Below are 23,747 nucleotides of genomic sequence, written 5' to 3' on the forward strand. Positions count from 1 at the left end.
TGTGAAAGACTTTGGAAAAATATGCTAAATGAATCAGTTGCATTGGCCAGCTGTTGTGTTTTTCATGGTCCATGTTTCTCTGGATTGTGGCCAAAACTACACTGAGTTCTGAGCTTTGCCATTGGGTCAAGTCTCAACTATCCCTGTACTGATCTCACAAGTCCTACTGACATCAGTGCCACAGCATCTGCTGTGCCCAGGGGCTGGGCAAGGAACTAGTAAAGCCACAGCAAGAGGAAGAACAATGCTCCTTCCAGGAGCAGGAAAACCCTGAGACAAAGGAGAGGAGGAAGGTAGAAGTGGAATTTGTGCTTGTTCCACTGTTGGATATCATCTAAATTGCACAGAGATGCATGTCTGCGCTGCTGTCATGGTCTTGAGATGACAAGAAAGGAAAACTGCTAAAGGATGTGTTTTGGTTTTCAGTGTTGCAACACAGGTCTTGCTACACAGGTCTGCAGCTATGATGCTGCTGCTGTTGTTACTTATCTAAGTCTACTGGAAAGGGTCAAGTCCAGAAAGATCCAGAGAGTCAGTCCCAGCAATGGAAAAGACCAAACAAAGAGAAGCAGGGGCAGGTTTGCTGACTGAGATCTTTCCAAGACCAAATGTTTTAGTGAAGAGATTCAGGCAAAGATGATGCAGATGTGGTGAAAATTAACTGAGGCGTGGAGGCTAAGAGAGAAGATATGGAGAAATAATTTTGTTGGGCTTAATGGCAGGGGAGTTTTCAGAAATCTGCCATTGATTACAGATGCATTACTGTCAGGTGTGAGGCTTATGCGAGTTGAGATTTATGTCTCAGATGAAATATCCAGTGGGTGACTCAGTTAATGATAACTCCTTTGTCCTGTGCTTCTCTAGATCAAGCAGTGCAGATAATTATGAATAATGATAATGATTTGGATCTCAGAGAGAATTTGCACAGATAGGCACACACCTATGGGTGATGTGGCTTCAAGCACAATAATTAAGCACATATGCCAAGGGAAGTGAAATAGAAAATGGGTAAAATCATTCCTTTTGGAGAAAGTTTTTTTTTAGATTTTGCACCTGAAAAGTTGTACTGTGTGCATATGTCAGGTAGCTGGCAGATTGATTTAGAGTTCACAGACCTGAGAAAAAAGAGGGTTTGCATAAACAAGAGCAGGACGGGGTGCAGAAATAAACACAAACGCTACCTCTGATCATGCCAACATGTCATGGAGCAGAGTGGTGGAACGCAGAGACACCAGTGCTGCCTCTGAAACCTCTTGAGCTGCGTCAGGATGTCGCTGTGCCTGGCTCCCAGACACCTGGCAGAGCCACCCCACACCTGGGCCAGGACCAGCCAACCCAAACCCACTCAGTTTCCTCTGCCTGGCAGCTCCCTGCATGCTGTAGATGGGCCTTGGCAAATGTGTTGAACATCTTCAGCCACACTGCTCTAAACTGCCATCAGTGTGGCTGCTTGCTCATACCCGACAGTGGAGGTTGGTCCACTGAACTGTGGGAGGTAGAGGCACGTTCCTACAGGAGTCTAGTCAAATTTCTCACGTAAGGATGGGGTTTCACAAGCTAACAGGGCTACTTCAAAAACCTTGTTTCCGTGAAAATGCCACTTAAATTTTGCTTCTAGAATCAACATGGCAAGTAAGACTTTCTCACACTCTCTGGCAGCTTCCAGAGGAAAAGTTCATAGGCTTATCATTTCATCAGTTGCCATCAGTTCAAAGGAGAATTTTGTCATTTCATGTTTTTAAGGCATTTCAGTGGGCTGTCTATGTGGGAGCAGCAGCTGACGTCAAGGAAGACTGTCATTCAGCTACAGGTATATGGGGGAAAACAGCCCTCTTCTACATCTCCAAACAAGGAAAATGCCTAGGAGAGCTTCAAGATCTTTCCAGGCATTACCCTGCATCTTTGGAAAAAGCCAGCATAACTGGAATTTATCTCTACTATCTTTGAGCCTCATTATGGACTCCTTGTATAGGTAGTGGTTCATACACAGAGCAAGGCACTTCCAGAGGGTGATTTGGCTTTTGGTGACCTGAACAGCTTTACTGTCAGTGCCAAGATCTTCAAATTCATCAGTTCATTCTCGCTTAAGATTTTCTGGGCATGATTCAGCTTCGGATTAAGGCCCTTCCATTTGGATGTCTGTATGCAGGTGTCTGTATGACCACTATATCCACAAAAATGTTGTCATTAGACTGGGAATTCGAGGGTTGGATTCACCTTTGCATACAATTAGATTAAACTTCTTTCTAGGGCCCAGTTCTTGATGTGCCTTAGAGCTCATCAGCAATCCTTGCAGTTTTTCTAACAACAAAGCTTCACAAGGTGTCCTGCAGCACTTGCTCAGGGGGTGCCTTAACCTGCAGTGCCCCTTATCAGGGGTGAGCAGCTCTTTCTTAGCATTACCAAGTCTGAGCAGACCACAGAGTGCACTGCAGTGACACCACCATCATGTCAGTCCCAGAGCTGCTGTGGTCAACAACTTGGCTTGCTCTAGTCACGGGAAGATGTCCCAAAAAGGCACTGTTCCGTGCCCGGTCACCTGGTTTTATGTGCCAGAACAGCTGCTGGAGAAGCCCTGGTGCATGTGCTGGCCTTACAGTCCCTGCTATCTGCACAGTTTTAATGGAACTACTTCTTAAAATTCATATGAATGTAGTCCAATCTTAATGGACTGACCATCAAAATATCTCTGTGCAGCAGGGAAGAACCACTGTCTCAACAACACACACTGCAGCAGGAGAAGATGGAGCTTTCTGCTGATTCATTTATCTAAGAAAAACTTGTCTCAATTACAGCACAAATACTCTATGTTGGCCAAAGAGGCTTCTCTCTGAGGGGAGAACTTCCCTCCTCCCAGTGCCTTGTGTTTATAATCTCCTGGGTTTTGACACTGCTCTCTGCACAGAGCCCAGCTTGGCCCCCCCTGCTTCCCCACAAGCTCCAAGGAGGCATCACACGAGAGCAGGCATGGTGGGACCATTACACTGACTGCCACAGGCAGCCCCAACAGGGAGTTGTTCCTCTTGGTTTCACCATAGAAAGAATGGAGTTCTCCAGCTATTTAAGTACTTTTGTGAGAACTGACTGCAGGTGCTCTAAGACCAAAACCTGTCACCTTCTGTTACCCTAAAGGAGAGTAAGAAGGGTGCCTTCTTGCTAAGGACATGAGGTGGCCAGGACATACATTTTAGTCTGCCACAGAAAGGAGAGGAGACGAGAGCTTGTTCTCTTCATTTTCAGTGGCACACCATCAGACTGCAAGGCAAACTGCTTTCTGTAGGAATGTAATAGCTGACCTTTCATACTAGTTCCCATGGGTACTTTGAAAGACTCTTTCTAGAAATAAGTCACACATCTACTGAATAAAACCAAGGAAAATACAACTGTACTCTTTCACTTTTCTAGGAGGCTCATTTCTTCAGTGTCTCAGAAAAGTCTCCGAATGTTTTTTGGCAAAATGAACCTATTTAACTGCAGATTGAACCCCAGACCAATGACACAAATTACAGAATATGACAAGGAAACTTAAAACACTTTCCAGCAACAAGTATGAGCCTTTGACAGACTGAGGTCAGTACAACATTTTGGGTATCTTAATTTTGCATGTGAGACTGACCATCATCGAACAAGGCACTGGCTGCAAAGGCCACAGTAACACCAAGCTGCTCTCTGTCATCACGGCTTCAAGGCAGCTGCATCCTGCACTTAATAATTCCCAGGGGAAATGCCTCTTGAAGAGAGAATAGCACTAAACTCTGCTTCCAGCTTCATTCTCAGTCTAGCTGAGAGGAGAATTTGACCTTTGGTAACTTGATTAATACCAAATTAACAGATGGCTTTGGACTTTCCTTGACATTGTTTGCTCATCCCTGTGTCTCGCTGTCCTCCCTGAGACCCCCAGACACCACCTCTGCATACACTGAAAGTGGGAGCAAGGGCCACAGTCTCGAGAGAGCAGTGGAGCTGCATATCCCTCCTCCACAACCTGCCCTGACAGAGCAGCTGGTTTCACCCTGGATGCAATGCCTTGGTGTTTTTAAGAAGTGTTACTCATGTTTTTGACATTTTACAAAGGTTATTCTGAAATTTCTATTAAAACAACGTGGGAGAGGTGCCTGTGGAAAAATACAGCATTGGCACTGAGAGCCCCATTGCAAAGCACATTAAATTAAATGAAGCAGCACTGATACAAAAAATTTCTACCAAAACCCCATGATTTATCACAAGCATAACCTTCTCTTCTTTGTGTAATTAAAACAGACTTCAAGTAGTACAAACACAGGAGATTAAGCCCGTCTTACCTGGAATAGGTATAATGGGAATACTTTCATTGGGGACCACACGAGGGGAACTGCTGTCCTCCACATAGAAATGAGCAGTCTGGAAACACTTTCTGTTAAAGGAAAAAGAAAAAAAAATACACCCAGGGTGTGAAAAACTGCCTCTGAAAAAAAACCAGACAAAAACTTTTGTACGTGTTCTGCTTCTCCATTTCTGCTCCATACTTTCAGATGTTATAGTTTTAAAACATTGATGCATGAAAACATATGTGCATTTTCTACAATTACAATCCTAATTCCAGATTCTGGTGTGCTCTAATTCATTGACATCTGACATCCACCCATCATAAATGCCTCTATATATTATTGCTAAGCACTATAGAATATGAATTATACTCATAAAAGTTAGTGGCTGCAAAACAGGTTTCAAATACATCATTCAGAAAGAAACTCTGCACACAAAAAACATATTCAGCAAACAGTTCAAGCCCAAATCTACCTGAGACACTCGCATTTCCAGGGAAAATACACTTACTGTAAAAGTTTCTACTGTGTAACAGCCAGCAGACAGTAATACAGCATCCGTAACTGCTTCATATCATGATGCTCTGCTATGAAAGTTATTCTTCAAACATTAAGGTTTTTTATTTGTAACACTAAAGCCATATAACCCTCCTCCTGAAAACTTGTATTACATATGCTTCTCCTGAAAAATGCAATAGACACTTAGCTTGGGCCCGAGGACTCATCTCTGAAAAGGCCTATAAGGAAGAGCAGAACTTAAATCCACCTGACTCATTTTTACCTGTATTTAATGCAAAGCAGAGAGCACAAGCTGGTCATCACAGAAAAGGTACTGAGCAGAGTAACATCAAGAGATCCAGGGAGACTCTGCATGGTGATGTTAACTGAGGCAGGGTTTTCCAACACCAGCGTCACTGCTCATTGCTGACTTAATGAGCTGCTTGAGGCTGGAACTGAATATTTAATGAGTCTTGCTTGGTGTGAGCAGCTATTGTGGGCAGGAGAAGGGTCTGCTCTCATCTGTCGGGTGCTAAACAATAGCTTCCCATTTCAGAAAGATCCCCCTCATTGCCACCCTTCAGCTGCTCCTCAACACCTGGGCAAAGTTTGCAGGAGGCCTGGTGAGCTGTGCTTTTGCCAAGTTGCTGGTTCCCTTGCTCAAACATATTTGCACGTAGTGGCTTCTGAGTTCCTGCCTTGCAGTCTGGGGCTCTGCAACTCGGGCATTGTGCTCTCCATAGAGAGCCCATCGGCAGAGCCGGCTCCGCAGACTTTGTCAAAGTAATTTGTGCTCCCTTTGTTTCCAACATCCATACATGCCCGGGGTGGTGGGGGGGAATGGCACTGAAAACCAAACCATCTCTTAGGCGAAACCAGAACCTAAAATAATCCCAGGTCTTTGCTTTCCATGCATTTGTACTTTCTACTGCACAGGCACAGAGCTTTATAACACAAGCACAAGCTATGGCAGCACAAGTACAACTTAAGACAATACAGAAGCAGGAGAGAGTGGATTTCACAGCATGGAGTCACTGTCTGGGAGCAGCTTTCTATTTTCAGGCATGATGTCTTGCATTGTGCTGAAGTTATTTATTTAGTGAGCATACTCACTAAATAGACTTACATATTCTTTTCTTAAGAAACACCATAAGGTGAATTCACACATGAGGATGCAAGATGTGCAATAGTCTCACAGCATTTAAAAACCTCAGTTGAACTCCCCCCACCCCGCCACTTGCTCTGTTCTCATTTTTTTTTTTTGGCAGCCTTTATTTTGGACAATGCACACCCTGGGGGCACACAGCAGAATAAATCAGTCACACATAAAGAAGAAACTATGAATATGAAACAGGCAAAATGTTCCTGATTTTGATGTATTTGGGGCTCCTTCCCTTGAGTCAATACTACAGAAATCCTTGAATGGCTTCTCCTGGTAATGAAGGCCTTAAAAAGGTGTTTGATAAAAACCCAGACCTTTACACAGGGATTTACAGGACGTTTTTAAAGCTGATGATACTGAAGAAAAGCAATTATTTTCTGTTAATTTGTTATTTTATACTCTGAGAGGCTCTGATAGGCTGGCATTATGGTTTTATACACAGCCATGAGATGGCTTTTTCTTAATAGCCTCGAAACATGTAATTGTGTCAGATAATCTCATTGGGTGGTATTTTAAGGCCCACGATGGCAATAGCTGAATACCCAGCCCAGTGCAACTGCTGAGCACAGTGTTGGAAGAACAATGTATTAAATGAATATTTCACATAGTAAAGTTTGCTACAATCATTAATGTCATTAAAAATTCTGTGTTTTAGTCCTGGAAGACTTTCTGTAGCTGTTTTGCAAAGGCAGTCACAATGGAATTTGACTAAAGGTTTTCTCAAGTCACAAACATCACACTAAAATACACTCATCTGATGTAAATACCTACATAATGCAGCATTTCATTACTTCACAACAGTGGATACTGGCACATTAGGTGAAGACATACTTCTCAAACTGTTTTTTCCCCACTTGCTCGTAATTGCTGTACGTATTCCAAGTTTAGCCTCTCCAGGTGAGGTCACTACACACAGGCCATTTCATCCCTGTCCCGGTGACTCCTCCCATGTCTCTGGGACCATACAGGCTTAAACTTGAGAGCAGGATGAAGTGGATCAAGCTTTAAAGGACCTTTTGCAGATTTAATGAACTAGCTGGATCAATTTTCCAGCAAGTTCTGCTTATTGGGTCTGTTTCCTACTCTTGCATCTTTCCTCTGTGCAGCACCAGGAGGGAGCACAAATCTCAGGGTGCCAGGCAGATGACTCCAGTTTGGATAATGTCCATTTTTCCTAAATGAGGAAACATCAGGGCCTAAGAAGAGCTTTTGCAAACTCATGTCTAATGTGTAGTAATAAATACTGGTATCTGGTATCAAGGCTACTGAGAGGCATTTCAGACAATTCAGTATCTTCCTCCTCCCCCAGTTTAGGATGCTCCTTTCTATCCCTTGGCATTTCCCCTACTCATTACCTTTCCCTCCAGATACAAACCTTAAGTGGCAGCAGTTGCTAAGGCTACAAGAGGCTGCAGTAAATCTAAGTGTGTATATCAGGAGGGCTGGATAAAGGAAAAGTATCAGAGTAGGAAATTGCTTGTTTCGAGTCACTGGAGACACAGCCTAGGAGAGAGGGGGGAGTGGATGCAGGGCTAGACAAGGTGCGAATCTACATCTATTTTCACATGAGCACTTCAGCCCGTAACTTTTAACCCCAGTGTGTACACGTGGGCAGGTGTTTGCACCTGTGTGCCCACTTGCTCAGTCAGCAGAAAAAAGTACCAGATTTTTTTTCCTAACAGAAGCAGTCCTTAGTGAATGCACAACTAGGATTTGTCATGACATAAATGATTATTAAAATCTTAAAAACTGAAGCACTGATTTTAGAATAATTATTGTATTTCTGCAGCACTGGTTGAGGAAAAGAAAATTACAACCTTGATTTCACTTCCAAAAGACTTTGGGGAGCGCACATCTTTTCTGTGAAATACCAAAGAGTCTGTTGTCTCTGAAATATGCCTGTGAGCAGTGAAGCACACCGTTTTCTCTAGCCCCATATGTTTTTTTGGCTCCCTTTCCCTGGGGTACAATAACTGTGCGAGATTGTGGTGATCAGACACACGGTTGTCACATATGGACCCAAATACAGAAAGTAAAACACTGCGAGATTAGCATCTCCCCAGAGAAGGAGGAGAGGCAGGGGTTGGAACGCAAAGACAATGTGAGGGAGAGCATCCTCTGCCCAGAATCCTTTTGCAGAGATACTCGCCTTGAGTTACTAATGCAAACTAACAGGATGTAAAGTCCAGAGCAGCAGCACCTTATTACCAAGATGAAAGTACAAAAATATGCCAAGAGATGGTCTTGATTAGCTTGTTCCATCTCTGCTGAGCAAAATACCAGATTACCTTCCTAATCTGAAGTAGAGATGCCTTGTGAGATTTTTGACACTCAAACTAGGTTTCCCTTGGTTATTAGTTACTAAAGCTCAAGCAGTTTCTTCTTTATACTCCTCTAAAATCAAAAGGGAGAACTAGATCACATAGTGGCCTGAAAGCATGGAAGCATTTTACTTTCGTGTAGAAGACAGTTCCTCAGTGTTTAGTTAGTACTGCCTCCAATAGAAACACACAGCACACCACAGTCCATGGGAGCGCTGGGAGTTGCTCCGAGGGCAGTGTCTGGCCTTTACTCCTCCATACCGGGTCTAGTGCAGGTAACATCCCCTGATCTGCAACGACAGGCGTGGGATCTGCAGTGCTCCAGAGCAGCTGAGGCTGGGAGAGGAGGAGCAAGGGATTATTGCAGAAGGGCAAGTGGCCACCTCTGCAGTGGCCAGCTGGGACCACCAGGGCAGTGGCTGAACAGAGGAAAAATCAAGAGGGAATGCTTCATGTTCTGGGGACACCCAAGAGCCATGCCCTGCTTCACATGCTGAAGTGACCAGCCCATTCATTGCTCCTCGTTCACTACAGACCTTCTCCTTCTTCCAGGTGTTTATGTTGGCTGGAGCAGTGTGTATTCCCTCTTCAAGGCCAGCCAATTTATACTACTTTATTTCTGTAAGAGCATCTAGGAGCTCTAGGCTCTGGGTTTCTTGCAACTACTCTCTTCTTGGGTCATTACCTTCTAAAGCATGACCAATTCAGGGGCAGATGGCTTGAAAGGGTCCTGGAGGCCTATTCACTACTGTCAGAGCAGGGCAAACCTTGTCCTTCAGGTACCCTTCCTACAGAAACAGCCTCCCACAGACAGAACCCCTCTGCAGAATGTACATTTATTAACAAAGAGACCAGTAGTCCCTGAAGCCACCCAACTTACACACACAGTCCTTAGCTGTGGGGAGAACAGGCAAAATCGAATCCATAAGAGATCTTTAAACTAAGCTGAACAGGACATGGCTTAGTCTTTATCAAATGCAACCTGGATACAGGCATTCATTCACCATGCTCCTCCATCACAGAGTGTCTGCAAGTAACTCCCAAACAAAGATGCAAAGACAGGAAATGATCCCCTTTTACTACCTCTGTACATTCATTCTCACTTTCAATAGAACAAAAGCTGCTTCAGATTCTCCTTGAACTGTTTTGCATGTTTTCCAGGAGACACAATTAAGATTGGTTTCTGCTGGCACCAAAAACAAAGTATGTATGCAGTCAAGTGTACTAGTAACACATGGCTCTGCACTTTAAACTAGCTTCACTATTCCTTGGCAAGCATTTGTCACTGTCAGAATTGGCAATGACTCCTCAGAAAAGAGCACAGACTACGGAACAACAGAAGTGCTGCAAATCATGACCATGTCACCAGCAGAGCAGTGGATGGGAGCCTGGACAACAGCTGTCTGCAGTCTGTACTGCTCTAGCTGGGGTCATCAGTCACTGATTTTTATGAGCAATAAAACTGACTCAAGCGTTAAGAAGAAAAAGAGGAGAGAAAACCACACGAAAAAAGCTGATCTTATGAATATGAATAAGTGACCAGCATGGAGCTGTGATATTACATTCATTGTATCAGAGGGGCATCTGCAGCTACTCTTTTTTTTTGGCCAGAAAATGGCTTATATTGCCCCAATTTTCTACAATTATTTTCTTTCCCAAGTCTTAACACTTAATGATCAGAATTCAAAAGCCAAGTTACAAAAGAACCTCTGCCATGCTGGAGTTGTAAGGCAGTGAAAGCTGACTGAACTGGAGCTACTGGAGGATATACAAGGCAGGATTGCATAAAACCCAGGAGAATAAAGGAAAGCTGAAAAAGGAGCAAAATTTCCCTACGATAATGCTGATTTTCCTGCAGATCCCTCCTGAAGGTGATTCACCTTCTCCCTACAAAGCAATTTCTGCCTTTAACATTCTTGAGTAGTGTTAAGCATCACACAGATATGGTAACTGGAGAGGTCTACATGGTACATGGGTAGGTTTCAGAAGTGCATGGCATGCCAAGTCCTTGGCATCTTTTCCTGGACAGAATGGTGAAAAGTAGAGTGTCCCTTTCAGGGGACTTCCTCTGGGTAAGGAGAAGTGTTTTTTCACATCAGTGAGTTGTCGCACAACCACAGAGTTCCACAAAAGGTTCCAAACGCTAGTCACCAGTCCAACCACATATCCTGCAGTATTATAGGGAAATAAGGACAGGAAAAAAACTGGGGAAAGGCTGATGGGAAAAAAAAGAAGGTGGACAGAACTTCGGGACAGTATTTGTGCTGAAGAACACACCACTAGTAAAACTGTTCATCTGAAAAACTAATCTGCAAACAAGACTAGGGATTTCTCACACAGAACGATAGCTAATTTAATATTTATGGCCTAAATTTGCCAGCTGACTACACAGCTCTCCATAAAATTAAAAATCCTCTTCCCTCGATCCTTTGAGATCCTATCCTGCACCAGAGCCCAGACACCCATTTACATCACATATGGTATTGAACTCAGGCATTATACAAGTCATCATAATTTTTAGAAGGGTATTCAAATAATTAAACAGTTAAGAAATTACAACATAGCCCCAGATGAGCTGCCTTCAAGTCCTCCCCCTTCATCAGCTGTGAGACCAGAGAGCTCTCAGGTGGCCAGTGCAGAAATACACTTAGAAAGCTCTTTAATTGCGAATCATAAGTGGATAAGTCTTAGTTTAACTTAGCACAAACATTTTCCACACTTCCTTGTCCCATCTTCCTGATGTTCCTGGAGAACAGTGAAGGTGATGGTGAAACCTTATTTGTGATGACACTTAGCCCTGTGACACTTGGTAGCTAATTACTCTCCTGGTGACCTCTGACAGGTCTAGAGGCACCAGACCTTCCCCTCCTGCTTTAATCAATACTCACAACAGCTGTCTTGGATACACTCAGCAATTTTACAGATGACTGAATGAGTTTACTCATCAGTATTTTCTACTGCAAGAGAACAAGCTCCCTGGTTATATGCATTACTACTCCAAACTTCAATGTCTTCAGACAAAAATGGGGTAGACAAACCTATAGGAGGTATCTTAAAATGGTTTAAAAATTAGGTACAGTTTTAAATTCCAAAGGGAAGCCTGACGTATTAATTTTCTTCTCCCTAAGCCAACTATTTATGTAATGCAACATTCATAACAAAGGCTAGAAAATCACAGAGGAAAACAAAGATATGCCTTTTCCAATCAAATAATACCTTAGGCAGTTTTTATAAAATGTGTACTTTCAATGCTCCAACCATCATGTAATATTAAAAAGGAACCTTAAAACTTTCTCACAGGAGGTAGCTGGATTTAAGCAGGTGAAGAGTTGTTCTGTAATCACAAGAGCTACGGCAATCAATGAAGATTGCCTCTTACTAGAGAGGAGCCTTTACTAGCACGTCCAAGAACTCAAAATTGGGCATACTTGATATTATCATTTCAGGACATGAATTCCCTTTGGCATGATGTATCTTAGGAAAGGAAAGAATAAAAACAGGGTGGCACACTGGGAGGTTAAAATACAGGTAATTTTAAACACAAAGTGTAATTCATCTGGATTGGAAATAGCGTTATAGGAAAATCAAAACAAAGATGATCCAGCCTAGGAGGGGATAGCATAAACAAAGAGACAGCAGTCTCTCTTTGGAATATTCACCTGAATGTCCCTAATTACTCCCACCTAATTACTCTCAAAATGGAAGAGCTCTGCTCTTTCCTTTGCAAAAATATTCTTTCAATCCTCCAAATCATCAGGATGTTGAATTGACAGACATTTTAGGTATCTCCAGCTGCAGTCTAGGATCTAAGATTAACACAAAAATCTGCTAAAAATTTAGACACAGCTTTTTCCTCTGTTTTAATGGCCCTGCCATCTTCAGGCAGAAATGCCAGTTTGTTAAATGTAATGAAATACTCAATGGGAAGCTCCATCTTTCTCAACACACATGTCCACATGCACCTGGACTAAAGCTGCATGGGAGAACTAGGAAGATTTCCCAACACTGCTGGACGTAATTCATGTTTACCTTATTTGGGGCCAAGATAAAATATTAAAAGTGTGATTACTTCCTTTCTTTCTTAATCACTGTGTATTTGGAGGGTGGGCTTTTTTCATTGGCCATTTCAACAAGAAATAGCTATGTAAAAATTTTTATGGTCTCTCTGCTAACTCTGTTTAAAACACAATTAGAAATGGCATTACATCTCTGGAAGCACAGCACAAAGGAAAAGAAATGAGCAGCTGGTGCCAAGAGCAGAGAAGCAAATCATTTAGTACCTGGTAGATAATGAGAACATTGAAAATACACTACTTAATGCTAGTGCTCTGACAGGGCTACGTACATCACCTCATCACGCTAATACAGACAGACCGGGTGGCAGCCAGCTGGTCCTTCCTCCCCACCCATTTCCCTGAAAGCAAAGATTTGTAAGCTGCCAAATAATAAACCTGGACAGAAGTCTTGAGGATCATTAATCTCGCTATCAATCAACCCATTTGGAGATTTGCTTCTTGCTGTCGCTGCTGCTAATCTGGTACTGACTCGAGAGCTCTGGGGAAGCCTGGAGTATGTGTGTCTGAGGAATTGCTTTAATGAGTTTCTTGCATTCAAAGGTTAACAAATGTGACAAGGAAACACAACTGTGGGGACAATAAACTGCCATCCACTGAACCAAACCACTGAGAAATACCACGTTGTGTATTCTGCTGTGGTATGTGGAACACAACCCCAGCTAGCTCTGGAAAAATCCCCGAGTCAGATACCAGGAGATGTGCAGGCACTCCTTATCTGCTGGGATTACTACCCTGGGCACAGCTCTGCACTGCTCTGCACTAACAGAGCTGTGCTGCAGAGAAGTAAGCTGTATTTGCTGAAGTGGGGCTCTGGTTAAGTCGAGCAGTCAGTGTGGTGTGAACAAATCCACTGGGCTCTCTTCACCAGGCACCACAGACCCACGGCAATTAATGTATCACAATAAAAAGCCCCCGTATCAGTAGGACCCTTCCAGTAGCAGTTGCATTAAACTGCTGTATTTTCTGTGAGAATGTTTCTAAAAAATAAATAGCATCAACAACAACAATATAAACAAATCCCGAGATAATTAAACTACAAGAAAAATCTTATTAATACCAAAAAAGCAGACAGCAGCATTAAGCATACACAGGCATAATAAAGAAGCACAGAAAATAAAAACAACATATGTTTTAAACTACCATCTCCACAGACCAAATAAGCCATAAGAAAAAATCTAGAGTTATAAGCAAGTAATGGAGGTAGAATCCACCACACCATGAGGCAGAGGAGACTAGAGGGATGATCCTGACAGTGTGTGAAATGAAGTGAGGAAGAGTTCCTTTTTCAAAATATTTATTAAAAAAGGACACTTTGAAGTTTCACGCCCATAACCCATTCAAAGCTTCTTGAATTTTAGTGCCAAGGAAATACACATTTCTTACACAAAAAGGATTCGAATTATGAGGCATATCAAAAAAATTACCACAATGTCTATTAGCAGGCTCCCAATTATATAAAAGAGTCAAGAATTGAAAAATCATAAAGTAACAGACATAGTAGAGATTTTGCTTTTAAAAAATCAGTTGAAATTATTTTGAAAATTAGAAACAGAAAACTAGAGACTGCTTTCATCCTCACGACAAACTCTTTTTCAGTAAGTATGCACTCAGGCAAAAAACCCTTGCTTTCCTGTTGTTTTAATCAGTGTGTGGAAACAGCTGCTAATCACAGGAGCAGAACATTTTGATATAAAAGTTCATTGCAGATAAGCAAAACGAGAGAAATTCAGTCAACTCACGTTAATTATTAGAGCCCTTAACACCAGATACAGTTTAATATATTTTCTATTTATGGACCGTTCTCTTTATTTGATCTACTTCTAAAGCTTTAATCTACCTTTTATTAAGCTCTTTATAACTTTTCAGTGTAGGTTATAAATGATAAATGTGGAACTGGGGAAAAGGAGAGAAAAAAGCCCACAAGAACTGCAGTTCACATCTTAGGAAGAACACATGAATGCCTCCTAAAGTATGAAGAAACGTGCCTGCATCCAGCAGGCACTTGCTCAGAAGGAGACACGTAATTAAACACACACTCTTGGCTCCGCATTTCCTTTCCTTGAAGCACATGAAGGTACGTGGCTGCACAGGCACACACACTGTCCTCGAGGAACGTAGATCTCCTGGGTGAACTGTTCAGCCCTGACACCTCTGGCAAGTCACATCCATTTTCCTCCTGCTGTATTCATGCATTTCATTTCCCTGCTCTGATGAGATCTGTGGTGCTGCTTTGGTTGCCATCAGTGCAGCAATCAGACTGTGAGCTTGGCAGGAGGAAAGACAGCAGCCATCACCATGTCCAGGTGTGCAGGCAAGGGGAGATTCTAGTGGGGACTAAAGTCCTGCTGTCAAGCCCACCCAAAATATTTTCATCTTTGCTCATAGCTGGGAACGGTAGTAACAAGTTCTTGTTTTATTCTAGTGCTTTAATTCAGGGAGTTTTGTGAGCTAAAAATGTTTAAAAGGCAGACTAAACAGCAGAGTATTTTGCCACTATTTCTGGTAGTTTTGTCCCAGACATTTGGTTTCAGATCTGTGATTTCCTGTCGAGAACACACAAGTGTGAAATACTTGTTGATCCGTTTATTCATTTGCCTCCTGGCTGATCGTAGCCATTTTGACAGAATGGATAAATTGACTTGCTCCTTGTTGTTTTTTTTTTTTTTTTTCCCACATGCTTCTCCATCAGCCTGGAAGCCCTGCCCCAGCTATCACTCCTACACCCTCACTTTACATCCTGTGCCCTCCTTTTAGAGGCTTTCTGAGCTAATTTCACACAATATCCAGGTTGTCTGAAATGCAACAAACAAACTCTTGTTATGGCAGCTTCTGCAACTCCATCTGCCAGATGAAAACAATACATAATATTTAGAGAAATTATTTTTGAACAATTCAAACCCAATGCATACTTTACATCACTTGTTATACACAAGATATATCTGTGATAACTGCACTTGGTTACTCGAGGCAGGATGTAGCTATTTATCTACAGCACATCTCAGCAAATCATCTATTTTTCCAAGTCATGAACAAACACTGCAATTTGGAAAGGGAACAAATCTTGATATTCTCATTGAGGAAATGGCAAAGGTAACAGCTTCAAGTGATCAGGCAAAACCCTGTAACATCAGCACAAGATTTTCAATGCAAAGTAATTTCATCAGGCTAACAAATGAGTCACTTTTCTCCAACAGACGTGTAGCAGAACACAGTGCATTTAATTGATGTGCCCTTTTATTGCAAAACATACTGTCTCCCTCTGGTTTGACTGGAGCAATGGGATGCAGCATTGCCAGGAAAAAGCTGAATAATGCAGACTTGGCACCACATAGTAACTAAATGTTGATTCATGGAAATTATGAGACGTTCAAGGGGACAGGTCCCAGGCTCCAAATTATGCTCCACTCTTGTATTGCCCCCATGTGATTATAGCAAGTTTGCTTAGAATTTGCTGCTCACTCTTCTAATTGGATTCCTGCAAAGGGCAGTTTGCTGTGCCATGAGCTTGTCACTTTATATTCTGCTTTAACTCCAAACCACTCAATTAATATTAAATTCCATTTATTATAAAAGCATTTGTTTCTACCCATACAGTGCTATCAGCAGCCATCTCATTAATATTCATTTCCACAAAATAGCCCACTGATGTTAAGATCTCAGACACAGCTAGTAACTTTAAAAGGGGAAAATATGTGAAGCCAGGAAGGTCAAAACAGAACATGAGCTGTAACAGAAAACACCCAACCCATATGAATTTAATTCCTCTTTTGCAGAAAGCTCAGTAAATACAAAAAAGTTGTTAGAGAACAATGACAATGTCAGAGTTAATCCAGTCACCAGAACAAAATGAGGAGTGAGGTTGCCAATACATCTCTCTCTGGGATGGGCAGTTGCTGTATCTGGTACACCAAGGGAAAAAAATGCTGGAAGAAGGAATAGAACGGAAATGTTCATCCCATGCCTAATCTCCCCATTAGCTGAGCTGCCTACTTTCCAGGCTTATAAAAAAACCCCAACCAAACCAAAACCAGAAAACTGAGAACTGTGGATAACCTTAAGCCCTGGGCTAAGGTTAGTTTAAAGCCCCTTCTCCTCAGCATGATTCTCTGTGCTCATCACACACGGAATTAGCACAGCCTGTCCCAGCTTGAGAGTGCAGAAGCCCCACTGGACCCCATGCTCACCGTCCACAGAGTGATGGAGCAGTGGGCTGAAGATGGTTTAAGTGTTTCAAAAAAAGCTGATGTAAAGCTCAGGGATTCTCTTGCAAACCTTCAGTACCAGGAAGCATTGCTAGGGAAAGAGAGGATATCCAAGCACAAGCTCAGATGCTATAGACAGCACTGCCACTCACCACAATCACAGTCTGACTAAAACACAGACTTTTTATTTCCCTATGGGCCCAGATGCAGCTTGGGTTATCTCCAAAGCTCATGAAATGGGAGCATTTCTTCTCTGCTCAGCAGTGTCCAGCTGCTTCTCATGCAGAATGCTCCCGAGAGTGAGATTACACATTCAGACATGGTGAGACGAAGCAGCTGCTGACAATGTCTATCAAATGCAGTGATTTCTTCTCTTCTGCTCCCTTATTCTGTGCACCTCAAAACTATGCTGCAGGGACAACAGGTAGTGGTCTCCACCTATACCTTTAAACTATACAACAGGGAACTTGTTCCATGTAGCTCTGTGGCCAACAAAAACAGGGAATGTTGAACTCTAACCTTCTGCTACCACAAGGAGCTAAACTGATTCCTTACTGTCCATCAGTGCTGCTTTTGTAAAGGTCCAGGCTCTGCAAAAAAACAGATGGAACCTAAACTGTCAAGCCTTTCCTCACAGAGATGCCATATAAAATCTTTCTTCTTCCCAATAACTTTTTATTAATCAGAGCACACATGGAAACTCCCTGTGTGGCACCACTCAGGGCTCACCCTATCAACATAAAACCTTTTGAACTTATCACCTCGAGTTTACCACTGGGATAACAATGCTTTTATACCTAGAATTAAAGGATGAATTGACACAGCCTGGCAAATCACTATGCAACAGCAGACCCCTAACTCCAATACTGTTTGCTGCCCCTCTTCTTCCCACAGATTGTTCCCACATTTGCTACAGCGTCTGGCTCAGAAAACCAGAGAAAGGCTACACTGCTGCAACCTTCGTGCTTTTGCTTTCAGGGCTACTCTCCTTGCAGAACTTGAAGCACAGGAGTATCTGGAAGGCAGCAACACCAAGCCTACAGGCTCCTGCTCTGACAGCCAAATACACTCCAGAGAGCTGCAGAGCCCATGTAGGTTCCCCATCCTTGTCTCCACCACTGGGTTATATGGAACAGAAGATTCCTGATCATCCATTTTCTTAAAGCTGTTTGTGTGAGGACCTGAGTCAAATTATTCTTTCTCCCCCAAAGAGCTGAACTGGCATTTTTACCATCAAGACTGTGAAGCAGTTGTGAAGTGCCCAACCATTTCTGAAGAGCCATCAGGGAGCTGGTGCCAGCTCCTTATTCACAGGTGACAATCATTACCATAAGCAGAAGAAAAAGGCTTCTGCCCTCCTGACTGCAGCCAAGTGCTCCACAGGAGTTGGCTTTGCAGTGATAAATGTCACATTTACAATGGAGTTTGCAACACAGAAGTCCATAATTTGCTTTCCCAGGGACCTGTGCTTGATTATCAGGAGAGTAACATTCACTGAAGTCTAATGAATAGAATTAACACATCATTTAAACAGGGACTAATATGTATGCAAATGAGAAAAAGTTAAAAATAAGAGTTCAAGTCATAATTTCAGAAAATGTAGACTGCATCCTTATGAAATATGAATGTTTCAATTCACCTCATATCTTTACATCTATGTTAACTGCTTTGCATGTGAACAATAGGGTGCATCAAGCCCATTTTGATTTTTATATTTGAACTTGGACTTATAAAATGGATTATATTGAAACATGAATAATATATATGCTAATTAAAGACTGCATTTAATGACATAAATAAAAATGAAGACCGACACAGGCTAATTTCCATTTGCAAATTTCCTAATGACTACATTTTCCTTTAGAAAGCAGAAATTTTAATTCCATAGTCTCAGGGAAAAAAAAAGATAATACCTTCTTAGCTCAAATTGTTTTAAAAATCTTTTCATCTTTTTTATTCTTTAGGATTGATCTCCACAGATATGAAATTGCTTTGCCTAGATAGATTCAGTATTAAATAGCACCCAAGTCAAACTATGGTGATTTGTGCATGCAAATGGTGTGATTTAATTATTAATTAATATTAGATTTTTTTCTAATAAGGAATTATTGTTGATAAATATAAAGTTTATACATTCTTTAATATCACAAACATGTCCACAGTAACTCTGACAGATGTAAACCAAGTAAATGTCCTTGATGCTCAATAGGCTGTTAATCATTCTCTGCCTTCCCCTTCCTGGTCCCCAAAATTAGACAGCAAGGGCAGAGGACAACTGTGTAGTTATAGGGAGACCAGGTATTAGCAGAAAACATGACTTCAACTTCTGTCATGCAAAGCCTACAGAAAAGCTTGCTGAAGAATAAGCAGATTGCAGGAAAAGCCCTTCTAAGCTAAAAGGCTTGTTTCTACCTATAACAGCAAGGAAGGTGGTGAAAAATCAGTTCATTCAAATGAGTATGAAGCCTGTAATGACATCAGAGCCAGGAGAATCTTTTTTTCCTGTTGTGTAAATGTTGGTTCTGTGGATAAGAAGCCCAGTCTCAGCCTTAACTGACAAAACCAGCATTTGCAGTTTGCTTTTCCGACTCTGCAAAGCCAACCCATTTACTCCCTGATTGAAATAGCAGCTGAATGCTTCAAAAATAAGGAGCTGTACGATTGGGAGGAGACTAACCATTCTGGTACATTTATGTCCCGAGCTTTTATTAAAAAGCAAAACAAAATTAAAATAATACGGAAAGTATGAGGACTGCCTCTTCCTAACATTCACTGGGAACTTCCAGCAAGGGGTTCAGGAGATGCCATCCCTCTCCCTGCTTTGCAGAGGGCTGTGCTCTCACTCCCATTCAAATCCCACATTTACACCAAATATCCACCAGCAGGGGAAAACTCCATTTCCTATCTCCAGTCACTACTAGTGAGGGATTTGCCAACACTGAGGAGCCCCTGGATCATCAGCCTCATGCCTATGCAAAAGGAAAGACATCCCTTTACACGTGACTTGGAGAAACCCCCATCCACAGGGATTCACCATCCCAGCCTCAAGTCCAACCTGCAGTATGACAGAACTTGCCTCCATCCATAACAGCTTAAAACGTCCTTAACACGAGGGTGAAAGGGATAAACTCATGCTGCTACAAAATGTGAGGAATTTTACCAGCACTCATTGGAAACCTTCTGATGGTGGTTAAAAAGTGGTTTTGGAGAGTGAATCACTCTGCGGGAATCCATCCATTTAACTCGATAACTTGATCAGAAAGAAAACATAAAACAAATTTGAGCCTCCAGGGAATAGGACATTTGTCATTAGTGAGAAATGTTTTGATTTATTATCTCTCTTTTTTCTTTTTAAACATTAACAATACTTAAAAAAATTCAAATTGGGCTTATTTCTATTACATTATAAAAGTCAATTTGTAGGACATTTAAAAAAGTTTCGTTCTATTTTGGAAAAGACGGGATTTCCAAAACACGAAACAACCCACCGATCAAGACCCAGGCATGACGCCTACGCCTGTTTCAGCTTAAAAGTTAGAACTCAGATGGATTTTAACCTGTAAGTCAGTAGAGTAAAACACATGCTGTTCATAGCAATAGAGGAACTGTTTGCTTTTAAACTAACAAACTCAGTGTTCTATAACTAACCGAATGAATTCACATACTTGCAACATTTGTAACAGCAGCACAACCAGCGCTGTGCATTGCTCTGTGTAGGTTTTTCCTAAATTGCACGGGTTTTAAGGACAGTAAAATGAAGTCCACCCCTGTTTGCTATTGTTTTACTAGTCTGCAGATTCCCAGTATTTATCCAAGCAGTTAAGATTGCTGAACTGATTTAATATTCTTACCCTATAATTTTACACTCAGACCACATCCTGCTGTGAAATAGCTGGTGCTAATGTTAGTCCAAATGCTGCTGTGGGACTGAGGACAGCACAGGGCCCTTCAATAGCTATATTTTATGGTTACAAGGAGAGAGAAAAAATATAATTTATCTGGTTGCTGTGGTTAATTCACAGTTTCACAGCAGAGGTATACTGTTCCCTCAGGGTACATCTAGTTGTATTATAGGATATTTCATTCAGTTTGTCCGAGACATTCCTCTAGCTCTGAACCTATCAACTTATGAGAGCGAAACTACTCCAGAGATACCTGTATACACTTTAACACATACTCTTACATACTAAGGATATTAGAAAATATATTAACTAGCAACAGATCAATAGAAAACATAAACTAGCAACAGATCAAATGACAACAAGTAAACAAATTGTTTCTTTGAACTGAGAAGGGGAACAGAAAAAGAATGCATCCATTTTCTTAAGAAAGAGTCTTTTTTTCTTTTGTAAAGTGATTTAATTTCACGAAAGGCATTTGTGACATTTGTTTATCTTTTAAAATACCTCTCAGAGCTTTAAAAGTCAGAGCTCAAAAATTTTAAAGTTGTATACAAGTTTCCTGTACAGTAGCTTACAAAACAATTAATAGATGATTACGAGAAGCCAGTGGTGTCCTCCAGCCTGGCATCCTCTACCACTGTAGTTATGAAAAAAGCCACACTCCTCATAGCACACTATCTCTCAGCACCTACCAACCTGTTCTTAGTGGAGCTTAATTAGAATATTTTGATATTTAAAACTTATTCAAGCTTATGAATTATAAACCACTACCTTTAATCCAGTAACTGCACAGATAAAATGTTGCTCTTTTTTTTTTCCAGATCTCACCATTACACCAGCACTGGGGAAGGCATTTCCAGAAAAAATATGTCTGCAATTAATCCATTTAATTAGTTCCACAGAAACGAAACACAAAGATCAATTGCAGCCGTGCTGCAGATCCCTCCTTGCCTGACCTCAGCTGCCCTTGCCTGTTCTCCTCTGCTCTCTCTGCAGAAGAAAGTATTTCTGTAAATGCTGGGAAAATTTGGCTACACCACTAAACGAAGTAGGGATGAGAGGTGTCAACAGCAGTTTTCCAACTTGCTGCCAATACTTTTGCGCAAACTCCACCTCCTTAGGGGTGGGCCTGTGGGCAAAGCACAGCACCAATGTCTCAGCTCCTATGGGACATGTCTTTTAACAAACTAAAAATATGAAGTGTACTTTTTGGTTTTGGGAGTTTTCAAGGTCACCAAGATGATATTTTGAATTCTAGTCTTCCACACCTGAAGCACGTATTCTCCTGTTGTTTGGCTCATGATTGCATGCTTGACATTATCTTTTAAAATAAAGGTGATGCTGATCTGGGCTCCCACTGAGTTCAATGGCCACATCCATAAAAGTGCCTGCAGAAAGATGTTTACACAACTGACCCACATGCTACAAACACTTTTAGAGTAAGAGTTCTCATTTAAAGGCACTGTTAAAATAATCACAATCCAGCAGGCACCAGGATTGCCAGCGCTGAGATGGGTGGTTTCACAGCTGTGAAATTTTGGTTCTTCAAACAATCACCACTCTCTATCTCCTGTGCATGAAAATACATCCAGTCTCTCCAGGGATGTCTTGATTCAGCCACCCTGGGTGTTTGCTCAAAGAATCTTTGCCTCAGAGTGGCACTCACTGCTGCCAACGGGGCAATACTGACAGGAGCAGTTTGGATGGTGCCTTAGCTAACACGCAATGGGGGCAACAAACTGCAGCTACACCAACCCCATCTCCTCTGTTTTGTTTTTAAACTGCAAATCATTGTTGTACTCTTAACTCTTCCCTACTTTTAGGCTCCCTGCTGTAGGAGAACAGATGGAACAAAACTCCAAACAGATTTTTTTCCACCAACCTGTGGGTCTCCTGACACAGTTGTCCTCTGCAAGCTGCCTTTGCAGTTTCTTTCCTGCCCAGTTGTATCTTCCTTTCACTCTCTCCAAAGCTAGCACCCTTCCTTGCTCCTCCCCCCAAATCTTAGACGTGGTCTTTTATCAGCTTCACATTACCCATTTTAAACATGATGCATTTAAACTGTGTCTTTCAAATGCTTTTTCAGGCTCTAGCCTGTGAGTTACAGGACAATTTATCACACTGCACCATCTCTCCTCTTTTCCTACACTTACATGTGTCCTTTAAAACTCCCCCCGCAGAGCTGTGGAGAACAGGCCTGGAAGCTCCTGTGCAGGATCAGACTCCTGTGGTGCTCCTGGCTGGAGCTGCTTAACTTTGTTTTGGAACCTAGAAGTGATGGAAAATTCTATAGGCCACTACTTTATTGTCTTTCCTATCATGAAGCTGTCTCTAATGTCTAACCTAAATTTCCCTCTTGCTGCAATTTAAGCCAAAGCCCCCTCATTCCCAGCACAACGGGTCCATAAGGTCACGTATTCCTTGCAGACCCCTTTCACGTACTAGAGCACTTCCCTTCCCTCTCTGCTAACAGCCCTGCCTGCCCACCTGATCCAACAATCTTCCCTGTAGAAAAGGTATATCACATAAAACCAACCAGTGTTCTCCCTTATTTACACCTGGAGATATACCAGGCTGCTATAAACCTGGATTTGCTTTTCACTGACAGGACAGCTGAGAGGAGAACACTGATTCTTGAAATTCAGACGAAGGCTAGGCATATGTGACACAGGAAGAAGCTGGCTTCAAATACCTGTATTTGCAATTGTTATGGCAATTGCATATCCTTGAGAGACCCTCTAAGATGCTACAGGTTCTTCAGTCACCTGAACTCAAATTTACAAGGGCAAGGTCTGATGGAGCTGACAGAAGTTATTCAGAAGTTAACACTCTTGTTAACATCAGTGGGATGGCTCAGGTTTAAACCTGAAGCAAAATCTAGACTGTCCTAATCTTGGAAGGGGACATTCCTGGGTCAGAACGTGCTTACTGATTTTTGATTTTGCTCCCGATGCTCTATAATTAGTATTAAAAGTACTGTTTTCTGAGCTTTCTCAACATCCTGATAGTTCTGGAAATCACCACTGATCTGCATTTAAGCTTCTCCAAGTTCTTTTCCCTTCCCAAGACAAAATACATTGGTTTGTAAAGCAGCAACTCACTACCAGCCTCACCAGAGAGGAAAGGGGAATCTGGCAGAATTCTGGTTTGCGATAAAAGTGAAACTAGCGTTAATTAAAAAAGAGTAAAAGTAACAGGCATATAATGAGAGAACATGCCCCTTTCCACAGTCAAGCTCTTAACAGATCATCCAGCATGCTTAAAAAGCAACTTTCCATCTGC

General features: G+C 41.9%; 1 protein-coding gene across 1 annotated transcript in view; it reads right to left on the reverse strand.

The window, feature by feature from the left end:
- PTPRG (protein tyrosine phosphatase receptor type G) overlaps nt 1–23,747 on the reverse strand; it is a 399,811-nt gene that overhangs the window by 38,501 nt on the left and 337,563 nt on the right. The window contains exon 14 of the mRNA XM_064667329.1: nt 4,302–4,393. Coding sequence (XP_064523399.1) covers nt 4,302–4,393 — 92 coding nt within the window. The remainder of the gene's footprint in view (nt 1–4,301; nt 4,394–23,747) is intronic.

Source organism: Pseudopipra pipra, chromosome 11 (assembly GCF_036250125.1).
Source record: "Pseudopipra pipra isolate bDixPip1 chromosome 11, bDixPip1.hap1, whole genome shotgun sequence".
Classification (NCBI taxonomy): Eukaryota; Metazoa; Chordata; class Aves; order Passeriformes; family Pipridae; genus Pseudopipra; species Pseudopipra pipra.